Source organism: Leucoraja erinacea, unplaced genomic scaffold, assembly GCF_028641065.1.
Source record: "Leucoraja erinacea ecotype New England unplaced genomic scaffold, Leri_hhj_1 Leri_198S, whole genome shotgun sequence".
In the NCBI taxonomy this organism is placed as follows: domain Eukaryota; kingdom Metazoa; phylum Chordata; class Chondrichthyes; order Rajiformes; family Rajidae; genus Leucoraja; species Leucoraja erinaceus.
This window is the reverse complement of record NW_026576099.1, coordinates 200,494-212,088: the sequence shown is the minus strand read 5'-3', so window position 1 is coordinate 212,088 and position 11,595 is coordinate 200,494. Positions and strand designations below refer to the sequence as shown.

Sequence of the window (11,595 nt, the reverse complement as noted above, 5' to 3'; positions counted from 1 at the left end):
TTGCTGGAAACAAAAGGTTGATATGCAGAAGGAGGTTCCCAAAGAGCATCAAATCCTGCAGTTGGGCCAAATTGTCTTTTGCTGCTATAAATGTTCTTTAAAACCAGAGCCCGCTTTACCCTCTGACTTCACGCTCCCCACATCACCCTACATCCAGGACTGAGGATGACTGCCAAATGCCACAACGCGTCCTTCTTTGGGCTGTGTGTCGGTGCCTGATCACAGCCGGCATCAGCTCCACCATGGCATCGGTGGAAGCTCTGAAGACCACATATGAACGAGGGAAAGTTCAGGAAAATCCCCCCAACACACATCGTGTACGGCCCACTGTCAGCAGACCACAGTCTCCCACGGCTCTGGGTGTAGGTTGTTGAGCTCAGACATTTTCTGACTGATGGAGACATGAGCATCGATAACCAGCATCTGCTCAGTGACCAAAGCTGAGATTAAAAGTATTCAAACTGGGTAGAAACTGGCCCTGAATCTGTAGATTGATAAAAATGCTGGAGAAACTCAGCGGGTGAGGCAGCATCTATTGAGCGAAGGAAATAGGTAAGTTTCGGGTCGAAACCCTTCTTCAGACAGAATCTGGAGATGTGTATTTTCACACTTCTATACCTCTTGCCTAATGGGAGAGGGGAGAAGAGGGAGTTGCCAGGGTGCGACTCGTCTGTGATTATGCTGGTGGCCTTGCCGAGGCAGCATGAGGTATGAGTCAATAGAAGGGAGGTTGGTTTGTCTGATGGTCTGGGGTGCATCTACAATTTACTGTAATTTCTTGCGGTCTTGGATGGAACTGTTCCCAAACCAAGATGTGATGCATCCTGGTAAAATACTTTCTATGGTGCATCTATAGAAGTTGGTGAGAGTTGTAGGGGACATGCCAAACTTCTAAGGAAGTAGAGGCGTTGGATACATATAACATTAGTGTACCATCATGTCCCATGCATTTGGAGGGACAATAATTTGCTGGAGGACCAGACCCCAAAGTAATCTCAGGCCCGTCAAAGAACAATGACTTTATGTCCACGTTATATACTGTACTTACCTGAAATGATATATCTATACCATACCGAAGTGAATTAACAAAGTGTTCACAGTTTGCACTTAGTACTTTGTAACGCACTCTGCATCCAATCATTTCATTAACCTTTTTTATTATCTTGTCAACGGGAAATGGATTCCACATTCCATCTGATCCATTGTTGACTTTCCAGGAATTATTGCCAACCACCTCATCGAGAGGCTCCCTCTTAATCACACCAATCCCTTCCGACCTAGAGAATCGAGTACTCGTATCTCGACTTGCACCATCTAGAATAGATATTAAATGGTCTTTTATCATCTGATAGTATCCCTGGTATGGGTTGAATTACACATGGGCAGAGAAGTCTACAATGCAAAACATGTTAAATAGGAGAATAAAAGTGAACAGCTTTTACCTGAAGTTAAATGCACGACGTCTCCATCTCCCATGTAGAGGGCCCAGTCTTTATACCCACCCTTTCGAGGTATTTCAATCAAATCTCCAGGTTTTGGTTTAAACTGGAAATAAGATAGAGATCACATTATAAACCAACACCAGATGTTAAACAATTTGGGTTATATTTTCATCGAATCATACAGTGTGAAAACAGGCCCTTCGGCCCAACCTGCCACACTGACTAACATGTCCCACCTGCCTGCCTTTGGCCCATATATCTTTAAACCTGTTCTATCCACGTACTTGTCCAAATGTTTCTGAAATGTTGCGATAGTACCTGCTAAACGTTGTGATAATACCTGATGTTTGTAGTGATTTGGATTCTGATGGTTAGGGTTCAATACAACAAACCCAACAACAAAATTATATTTCATTAATCATTTGTACCTACAGGAGTGCAAATCAAATCTGTGCACTTTGTACTTGTGATTGTTTTTTAGTCTTTTGCTAAAGATACATCTATTGATGTTCCTGAACACATCATGAGAAGAAGATTCATAACGGTTGGGGGCACTGTCCTGTGCATGGCTGCCCAGCCAGCAGCTGTCCTTATCTTCATCTTTTTATTTTATTTTTAGTTAGTTAAAGTGTTTTGTTCTGGCGGTCTAAACTTTTTTATGTGGTGGGGGGGGGGAAAGGGGAAACTATCTTTCAGGGTCCCTACCTGGTCGGAGAGGCAGCTTTTCTACGGGCTGCAGTTTCGACCCGTCCTTGCTGCCTACCAGCGGGCCTGGAGCGGCGTTTCCTGTCGGGGACCGCGCAGTAACACGGCTTCGGCGGCGGCACAGTGCTGGAGCGCTATCGCGGAGCGGGCGATGCCTTGCCCGGGTCGCCGCACTGGAACTCCGGTATGCTGGGACCGGCGATAAAAAAGCATTGCGGATCTGTGGGTCTGAGGAGCGACCAGCTGCGGGCGGCGGCGCTGACTTTACATCGGGAGCCTGGGATCTCTGGATGAGATCGCCAGTTGTGGAGATCCATCCGGCGCGGCCTTGTTGGCTTCGGAAGCCGCGGCCTCCAGTACGGAAGCGGCCGTTCCAGGGTTCCCATGCCGCTGAGAGGATTCTCCCGACGCCGGAGCAACACCACCCGGCGAGAACGGCCTGGAACATCGGGCCTCCGTGGAGGCAACTGTGGAGGCCTCAATAGGCCCATGGACATGGGATGGGGACTGGACTTTGTGGGGGGATGTTTCTATGTTTAAATTTCTTTATTACTGTTATGTCTGTATTCTTTCTTTATGTGCTGCACGGAGAGGACGCTGGCGCTCTTTGTTTGCCGCTTCTCCGTCTGCTATTGTCTGTTACTATTGTAAAGCGACTTTGAGTCTTAGAAAAGCGCTATATAAATTAAATTTATTATTATTATTATCATCAGTGATGTAACCTGGGGTCATTGGGTGCTTCGGGTCTTTCAACATCAGACACCTTCGCCCAGGCGACCCAGCCGTGGTTGATCAGACCACGACTTGTGTTCAGGTGGCATTCGCTCCTCCCCATGGACATTCTCTCCTGATCCAGTGCCATCTCGAGGCCTTCTCTGCTGCCTCTGTGATGTTCTTGATGGCCTTTCCCCTCGCCACTCCGTTTATGCCCAGTGCACTCAAGGCTTTGTAGAGCGATTGCCCTGCAAAACCTCTGCAGCCAACCGCTATGGGCATACACCTTGCCTTCCAGCCCTGCTTGCGGCAGTCTATGACCAGCTCTTCATACTTCGTTCTGATATTAATCTTCATCTTAATATTTACCTGGTGAATCTGTGCAGCAGTGTACCCAAGAAGGTGGAACTAATTTAGATAAATCTGCCAATACTGTAAGATAATTCCTATTTGTGATCCAGCCCTCGAGCTAAAGGTCAATATTTCACATTTATTTAATTTTGTCCGTTGATCTTCACTTGTCCTGGTTGAAGAATCACTGCATCTGTCTGCTGATCAACAATTCTCAGCATCTTGCCAGAGAACGTACTGATCTGTGGTGATTTGGGGCTGAGGGTAGTGAAATGGGGAAAGGTAAAATGGGATCAGATGAATCCACACAGGATTCACAGAGTGCCTGCAACAGTTTTCATGAGGGAACAGATGATGAGAGATGGCTTAAATATGAGAAAATAGAAGGCTTCAGAAACAGAAACTGAGATGGAGTTAAAAGAGTCAAGGATGCCCGGTTATCTGGCAACAAAAGCAAGATGAGGAATAAACTGCAAATATGTTTTATTTAATTTTGGATTTGTGTTTGATCCTGGCTTTGGGCAATGAATTAGTGCATTCACCTTTGTTAGAAATGGATGTTCTTATAATCCTTGCACCATTGTGGTTCAGTCGTGTGGTGCTGGGCAGTGTGTCTACTCTCTCCCACACAATAAGCAGCGATCAAATAAACTCCGGTGTGAATTCAGTGTTTGTGGATGTCAAACCCCAACGTTTCCCACATTCAGTTGTTAATCATTTCCAACTGCCTAATTGGTCCTGCGTTTCATTGAGAAAGCTGAAACTAGATTTTTTGTCTCATTCTTTTTTTTAAATCGCCCGTTACTTTTACTTGTCAGCTTCTCTGACCATCTGAAGACCCCCTGACAACAATGCAAACGATGGCTCAGACCAGAAGGTTTCCATTTATTTAATATTTATCCAAAGTTAACGACAGGGAAAGTGTTAAAGAATACTCAAGTCCTGTACTACGCAGCTAGCTCCAGTGCTCACTACATTATTCAACCTCTCCCTGGACAAGTCCGTGGTCCCTGCCTGCTTCAAAAAATCCATCATTGTACCGGTACCAAAAAATGCCTCCCCAGCCTGTCTGAATGACTACCGTCCGGTGGCCCTTACCTCGGTAGTCATGAAATGCTTTGAGAGGCTGGTGAAGAATCACATCTGCGCCTTCCTCCCTCGGAACATGGACCCGTTGCAGTTCGCATACCGCCCGAACAGATCCACGGATGATGTGGCCTCCCAGGTCTTGCACACCGCTCTCTCCCATCTGGACAGCCAGAAGGGGGGCTACGTGAGGATGCTGTTCATAGACTACAGTTCAGCCTTCAACACGATAGTCCCCACCAGACTGGCTGGGAAGTTAATGGAATTGGGGCTCAACACCTCACTGTGTGCCTGGGTCCTGGACTTTCTCACCGCCAGGCCCCAGGTAGTCAAGATGGGAGGGAATACATCGAAGTCCCTCACCCTGAGCACAGGATCGCCCCAGGGTTGCGTCCTCAGCCCCCTATTGTACTCCCTGTACACACATGACTGTGTGGCTAGGTTCAGCTCCAACTCAATAATTAAGTTTGCTGATGACACTGTGGTGGTGGGCCTGATCTCAGACAACGACGAGAAGGCCTACCGGGAGGAGGTGGCTGATCTAGCACTCTGGTGCCAGGATAACAGCCTCCTCTTGAACATCAAAAAAAACGAAGGAGCTGATCATGGACTTTAGGAGGGCACATTATCCAAGGACGTACACTCCATTGAAGATAAATGGGGATCCTGTGGATAGGGTGAACTGTTTTAAATATCTGGGAGTCCACATCTCCGAGGATATGACAAGGGCATCACACGCCTCAGCACTCGTGAGTAAGGCAAGGCAGTGCCTTTACCACCTCAGGCAATTGAGGAAATTCAGAGTGTCACCGAGGATCCTCCAGTGCTTCTACGCAGCAGCGGTGGAAAGCATCTTGTCCGGAAATATTACCATATGGTTTGGGAATTGCTCTGCCAAGGACAAGAAGGCTCTGCAGAGAGTAGTGCGTTCGGCCGAACGCACTATGGGAACTTCACTCGCCCCCCTGCAGGAACTATACAACAGGAGGTGCAACTCCAGAGCAAATAAAATCATGGGAGACCCCTTCCACCCCTGCAACGGACTGTTCCAGCTGCTACGGTCAGGTAAACGCCTCCGTTGCCATGCGGTGAGAACGGAGAGGTTGAGAAGGAGTTTTTTCCCAGAGGCAATTCGGAATGTAAACGCCTATCTCACCAGGGACTAACTCTACTGAACGTTTTTCCTTCCATTATTTATTATGTAAAAGAATATGTGTGTTATGATTGTGTTTATAATTTGTTTGGTTGTTTTGTTGTTTGTCTTTTGCACAAAAGTCCGCGAGCATTGCCACTTTCATTTCACTGCACATCTCGTATGTGTATGTGACAAATAAACTTGACTTGGCTTGACTTGACTTGAAACAAAGGGAAAATGGAGTTCAAGTGTTTAGAGTCAGAGAGTAGAGTAAAGAGGAACTTACTCCCATAGGCTGTGCCTGAGGAAGGCGATGGAGATCTTTTCAAGGAGCCAGATAAATGTGAAAGTGAAAGCAACCCAGGTAAGTTATGGCGCATTATAAATTGGCGTTTCTGAGAAAGCTTTTGAATTTCCCATTAAGCAGCTCGAGAGAAAGCGCTGACATCTCTCATATTTGCTGGAAACAAAAGGTTGATATGCAGAAGGAGGTTCCCAAAGAGCATCAAATCCTGCAGTTGGGCCAAATTGCCTGTTTTGCTGCTATAAATGTTCTTTAAAACCAGAGCCCGCTTACCCTCTGACTTCACGCTCCCCACATCACCCTACATCCAGGACTGAGGATGACTGCCAAATGCCACAACGCGTCCTTCTTTGGGCTGTGTGTCGGTGCCTGATCACAGCCGGCATCAGCTCCACCATGGCATCAGCAGCCGTGTCCTCTGAAGACCACATATGAACAAGGGAAAGTTCAGGAAAATCCCCCCCACACACATCGAGTACGGCCCACTGTCTGCAGACCACAGTCTCCCACGGCTCTGGGTGTAGGTTGTTGAGCTCAGACATTTTCTGACTGATGGAGACAATATGTCTGAGCATCGATAACCAGCACCTGCCCAGTGACCAGAACTGAGATTAAAAGTATTCAAATAAATTTACCTGTTGATTGGCCATGTTGACTTGGTGAATTTGAACTTCCTCTAATGTTTAACACACCTGCAGATCAAAATGTGGAAACTATTTGTCTTTCGTCTGAATTCTCAGCTTCTGTTCTTCAGCTCTCAGCTCAAACCGAACATGCGCTTTCAATTCTAGTCGCAAACTTCCTGGGCGGTTTCACAGTTCAGTGATTGGAAATATGATTTTGTGATTTTGTGAGTCACGGATGGCAGAAGTTAGATTTTTAATTTCAAAATATACTTTATTCGAGAAATAAATATATACAATACATGATCCATACAAAACTCCATCCGACATTCTCGGAGGCTACATATACATTCAATACAGTTTCCCCAAATCACAATTTTACCCCACACCCGTGCCACTCATGTGGCCCACTGGCGTGGAATCCCTTCCCTTATTTTGAGGGGCGTCTCCACCACACCCTGCCCCCCATGTCCAGCAGCAGAAGGAACCTAGACTGTAAATGAGGTGCATGTGAACCTCTGTCTCACCTGGAACGACTGCTGCAGCTCCTGAATGGGTGAGCGAGGAGAAACATGCTTCTCGGCTAAAATGGAGTTGTCTGATAACATTCCCTTTGCCAGACAAACAGGCTCACTTTCAATACCTAGCTCAACAGACAGCTGCAAAACCATTGGGTTAACCTGGTCTTCCAAGGAACAACTGAGAGATGAGTGAAGCCTATTTTCAGTACTAGAGAGGATAACTAGTTTTAAAACATAGCTGACAGTTGTTTGTAGAGTCGGGAAGAAGCACAGGCTTATGATTATATGTGTAACCTGCTTGCAAGCTCCTCTAACCTCTCGTCAGATCAGGGCCCAACATGGTGCCAGAACCTTCTAAGTTCTCCAGACCAGCAATTGTAAGCCAGTGTCTGGCATGCAGAATTCAATGAGGCTCGTTCTTTTATTGGAGAAACAAGGAACTTTTAATGTTTAAGAAGGAACTGCAGATGCTGGAAAATCGAAGGTAGACAAAAATGCTGGAGAAACTCAGCGGGTGCAACAGCATCTATGGAGCGAAGGAAATAGGCAACGTTTCGGGCCGAAACCCTTCTTCAGACTGAAGAAGGGTTTCGGCCCGAAACGTTACATATTGCGTACAGTTTTGGTCTCCAAATCTGAGGAAGGACATTATTGCCATAGAGGGAGTGCAGAGACGGTTCACCAGACTGATTCCTGGGATGTCAGGACTGTCTTATGAAGAAAGACTGGATAGACTTGGTTTATACTCTCTAGCATTTAGGAGATTGAGAGGGGATCTTATAGAAACGTACAAAATTCTTAAGGGGTTGGACAGGCTAGATGCAGGAAGATTGTTCCCGATGTTGGGGAAGTCCAGGACAAGGGGTCACAGCTTAAGGATAAGGTGGAAATCCTTTAAAACTGAGATGAGAAGAACTTTTTTTCACACAGAGAGTGGTGAATCTCCGGAACTCTCTGCCACAGAGGGTAGTTGAGGCCAGTTCATTGGCTATATTTAAGAGGGAGTTAGATGTGGCCCTTGTGGCTAAGGGGATCAGAGGGTATGGAGAGAAGGCAGGTACGGGATACTGAGTTGGATGATCAGCCATGATCATATTGAATGGTGGTGCAGGCTCGAAGGGCCGAATGGCCTACTCCTGCACCTAATTTCTATGTTTCTATGTTACCTATTTCAGACCGAAGAAGGGTTTCGGCCCGAAACGTTGCCTATTTCCTTCGCTCCATAGATGCTGCTGCACCCACTGAGTTTCTCCAGCATTTTTGTGTACCTAGGAACTTTTCATTTTGGTTTACATAAAAAGAGATACAGTGCTGGAGTAGCTCAGTAGGTCAACTGTCCATGTCACGTATCCATGTTCTCCACAGATGCTGCCTGACCCGCAATCAATAGATAAAACTTGACTTAAATTGGAAAAATTCAATGTTCACTTCCTTGTGTTATACACTGCCCATTCGGAATACAAGATACAACAAGATACAAGATACATTTAATTGTCATTTGGACCCCTTGAGGTCCAAACGAAATGCCGTTTCTGCAGCCATACATTACAGACACATAGACCCAAGACACACATAAACATCCATCACATTGCTGTGATGGAAGGCCAAATAAACTTATCTCTCCACTGCACTCTCCCCCCCCCCCCCCCCGATGTCAGAGTCAAAGTCAAAGCCCCCGGCTGGCGATGGCGATTGTCCCGCGGCCATTAAAGCCGCGCCGGGTGGTGCGAGATCGCACACCGGGTTCTTGGTGTTGGAGCCCCCGGCGTGCGCTCGCAGAGTCCCGCGGCCATTCCAAGCCGCGCGGGGCAGTGATGTCAGGCCCCGCTCCAGGAGCTCTTCAACCCCGCAACTCGGGCGGGGGAAGTCGCCGTTGCGAGAGCCCTGAAAAGCGGTCTCCCTCCAGGGACCCGCGGGCTCCCGGTGCCGCCGTCCACAGACTTGCCGTTGAAGCCTCCGACTCTCCGGTCGGGCCGCAGCAGCAGCAGCAGCAGCGCTCCTCCACCGCTCCACCCGCTCCGGACTCGGCCAGCCCCACGACGGCGACGGTGAGTCATCGGCACCAGAGTCCCCGGTCTCTTCCTGTTGGAGGCCGCTCCTCGTTGCAGCCCCAACGATAACGGAGACCCGACGAGAAAAGGTCGGGTCTCCCGTGCAGGGAGAGATTTAAAAGTTTTCCCCTCCCTCCCACACACACACACACCCCAACAAAAAATAACAAAAACTACATAAAAATATAGACAGAAAATAATAAAACGCGGACAGACTGCAGAGGCCGCTGCTGACCAAAGTCGCGCCGCCCACCGGCTGGTATACGAGAATACGAGGTATTGAAACAAAGATCTGCAGATGCTGATTTACTAAAAAAAATGGTCAGGCAGCATCTCTGGAGGTCATTATACATGGCCTTTTCTAAAGGGGACACTTCTTCAGACTTCAAAGGCCAGGAGAGCTACTGGAATCACAGAGGGAGGGGCAGTGACAGAGGGTCTCACAGAACTGTCAGAGAAAGGAGAACATCTTCAACGTAGGCATACCTCGAGGATATTTCACAGTGTACTAGTGAAATGGCGACACAAGGGACTGCAGATGCTGGTTTACAAAAAAAGAGACATTGTGCTGGAGTAACTCAACCGGTTGGAATCTTCCGTTCCCATTCTGAAGAAGGGTCCAACCTGAAACTTCACTGATCCATGTTCTCCAGAGATGCTGCCTGTCTTGTTGAGTTACTCCAGCACTCTGCATCTTGGGTGGATGTTGAGATGTGCCCAATTGTGGGATAGTCACGAACAATGAGAGAGTTACAAGACACAGAGACAGCATTAAATCAAGTTCAGAGTGTTTAATTGGCATGTGTATCAACAGCAGAATAGTGACATTATTACTGGCTGCAGCATAACAAATCTGTAAACACATTACACAAAGTGCTGGTGTACCACAAGGGGTCAGGCAGCATCTCTGGAGAACATGGATTGGTGACATTTCAGGACAGGACCTTTCTTCAAATTGATTAGTCCAAAGAAGGGACCCAAGCCATAATATTGCCTAGCCATGTCCTCCATAGATGCTGCCTGACCAGCTAACATACTCTAGCATTTGTGTCTTTTTTTGTCTTTTAGATGCTGTTATAGTATCTGCCCCAACCACTTCCTCTGGCAGCTTCAACACTTCATTGCAGCAGCACAACAGAATATGTAAACTATAGTTGTCTGTAAACAATATAATAAATGATAGTCATAGAGAGATACAGTGTGGGAACAGGCCCAACTTGCCCACACCAGCCAACAAGTCCCAGCTACACTAGACCCACCTGCCTGCACTTGATCCATATCCCTCCAAACTTGTCCTGTACATATATGTGTGTGTAGACTCTGACAGACACACACACACACAGACAGACAGACAGACAGACACACACACACGCACACACAGACAGACACACACAGACACACACACAGACACACACACACAGACAGACACACACACTGACACACACACACACGCACACACACAGACACACACACACAGACAGACACACACACACACAGACAGACAGACACAGATACACACACAGACAGATAGACACACACAGACACACAAACACACACACGGTCAGATAGACACACACAGACAGACAGACAAATACACACAGACACACACACACAGACAAATACACACACACACACACACACACACAGAAAAATACACACAAACAGACACAGACAAATAAGCACAGACACAGACACGCAGACAGACACAGACAGACAGACGCACACACAGACACAGACACGCAGACTGTAAAAAGATAAAAGCAATGCCCCCAAGTATGTAATTCAGAGCTTATTTGGACGTTGTGTTTAATAGCCTGATGCTTGTTCCTGAACCTGCACGTTACAGTTTTCGGACTCCTGTACCACCATCCCTATGGCAGGTGTGAAAGGAGAGCGTGGTCAGGGTGGTGTGGGTCTCTGATGATGCTGGCTGCCTTTTTGAGGCAACGACTGCTGTACATCTCTTCGATGGTGGTGAGGTCAGAATCCGTGCTGGACTGGGCAGTGTTCACCACTTTCTGCAATCTTCGCTCCTGGGCGTTCAAGTTGCCAAACCAGGCTGTGAAAGCTTAATAAAATTTGTGTAAAATCATGAGAGGAATAGATCAGGTAGACGTACAGAGTCTCTTCCCAGAGGAGGGGAATCGGGAACCTAACGACTAGGTTTAAGGTGAGGGGGGGAAAAGCTTTAACAGGAATCTGAGGGGCAATGTTTTCGCATAAAGAGAGATGGGTGTCTGGAACAAGCTGTCGGATGCGGTGGTTAAGGCAGGGACTACCGCAACATTTAGGATGCAAGTAGACATGTACATAGACAGGACTGGTTTAGAGAGATATCGGCCAAACGCAGGCAGGTGGGTCTAGTGTAGATGGGATACGTTGGTCGGTGTGGGCAGGTTGGGCAAAAGGGCCTGTTTCTACACTGTATGGCTCTATGACAATTGTATATATACATAGTCTTTCTTTTGACTGAATAGCACGCAAACAAATGCTAGTCACTCTCCATCAGTACAATAACGTGACAATAATAAACTAAACTAAGTGTAAAAGCAGACAACATTGGTGTAGATAGGGAATCTTGGACAGCATAGCAGAGTTGGGCTGAATGGCCTATTTCTGTTTTGTAAATGAGCACTATAACAACATTTCAAAGACACTTGGAT

The 11,595-nt window shown here is 47.1% G+C and overlaps 1 protein-coding gene across 1 annotated transcript; it reads right to left on the bottom strand.

Annotated features, from left to right (window-relative positions):
- Positions 1-305: 305 nt before the first annotated feature.
- On the bottom strand, positions 306-6,557 carry LOC129716269 (phospholipase A and acyltransferase 3-like). Its single transcript, XM_055666143.1, has 3 exons — positions 6,373-6,557; positions 1,443-1,545; positions 306-1,314 (listed from the first exon to the last, which is right to left on the bottom strand). Exons 1-3 carry the CDS (start codon positions 6,385-6,387, stop codon positions 851-853), a joined length of 582 nt encoding a protein of 193 aa, XP_055522118.1. The 5' UTR covers positions 6,388-6,557; the 3' UTR covers positions 306-850.
- Positions 6,558-11,595: the final 5,038 nt, after the last annotated feature.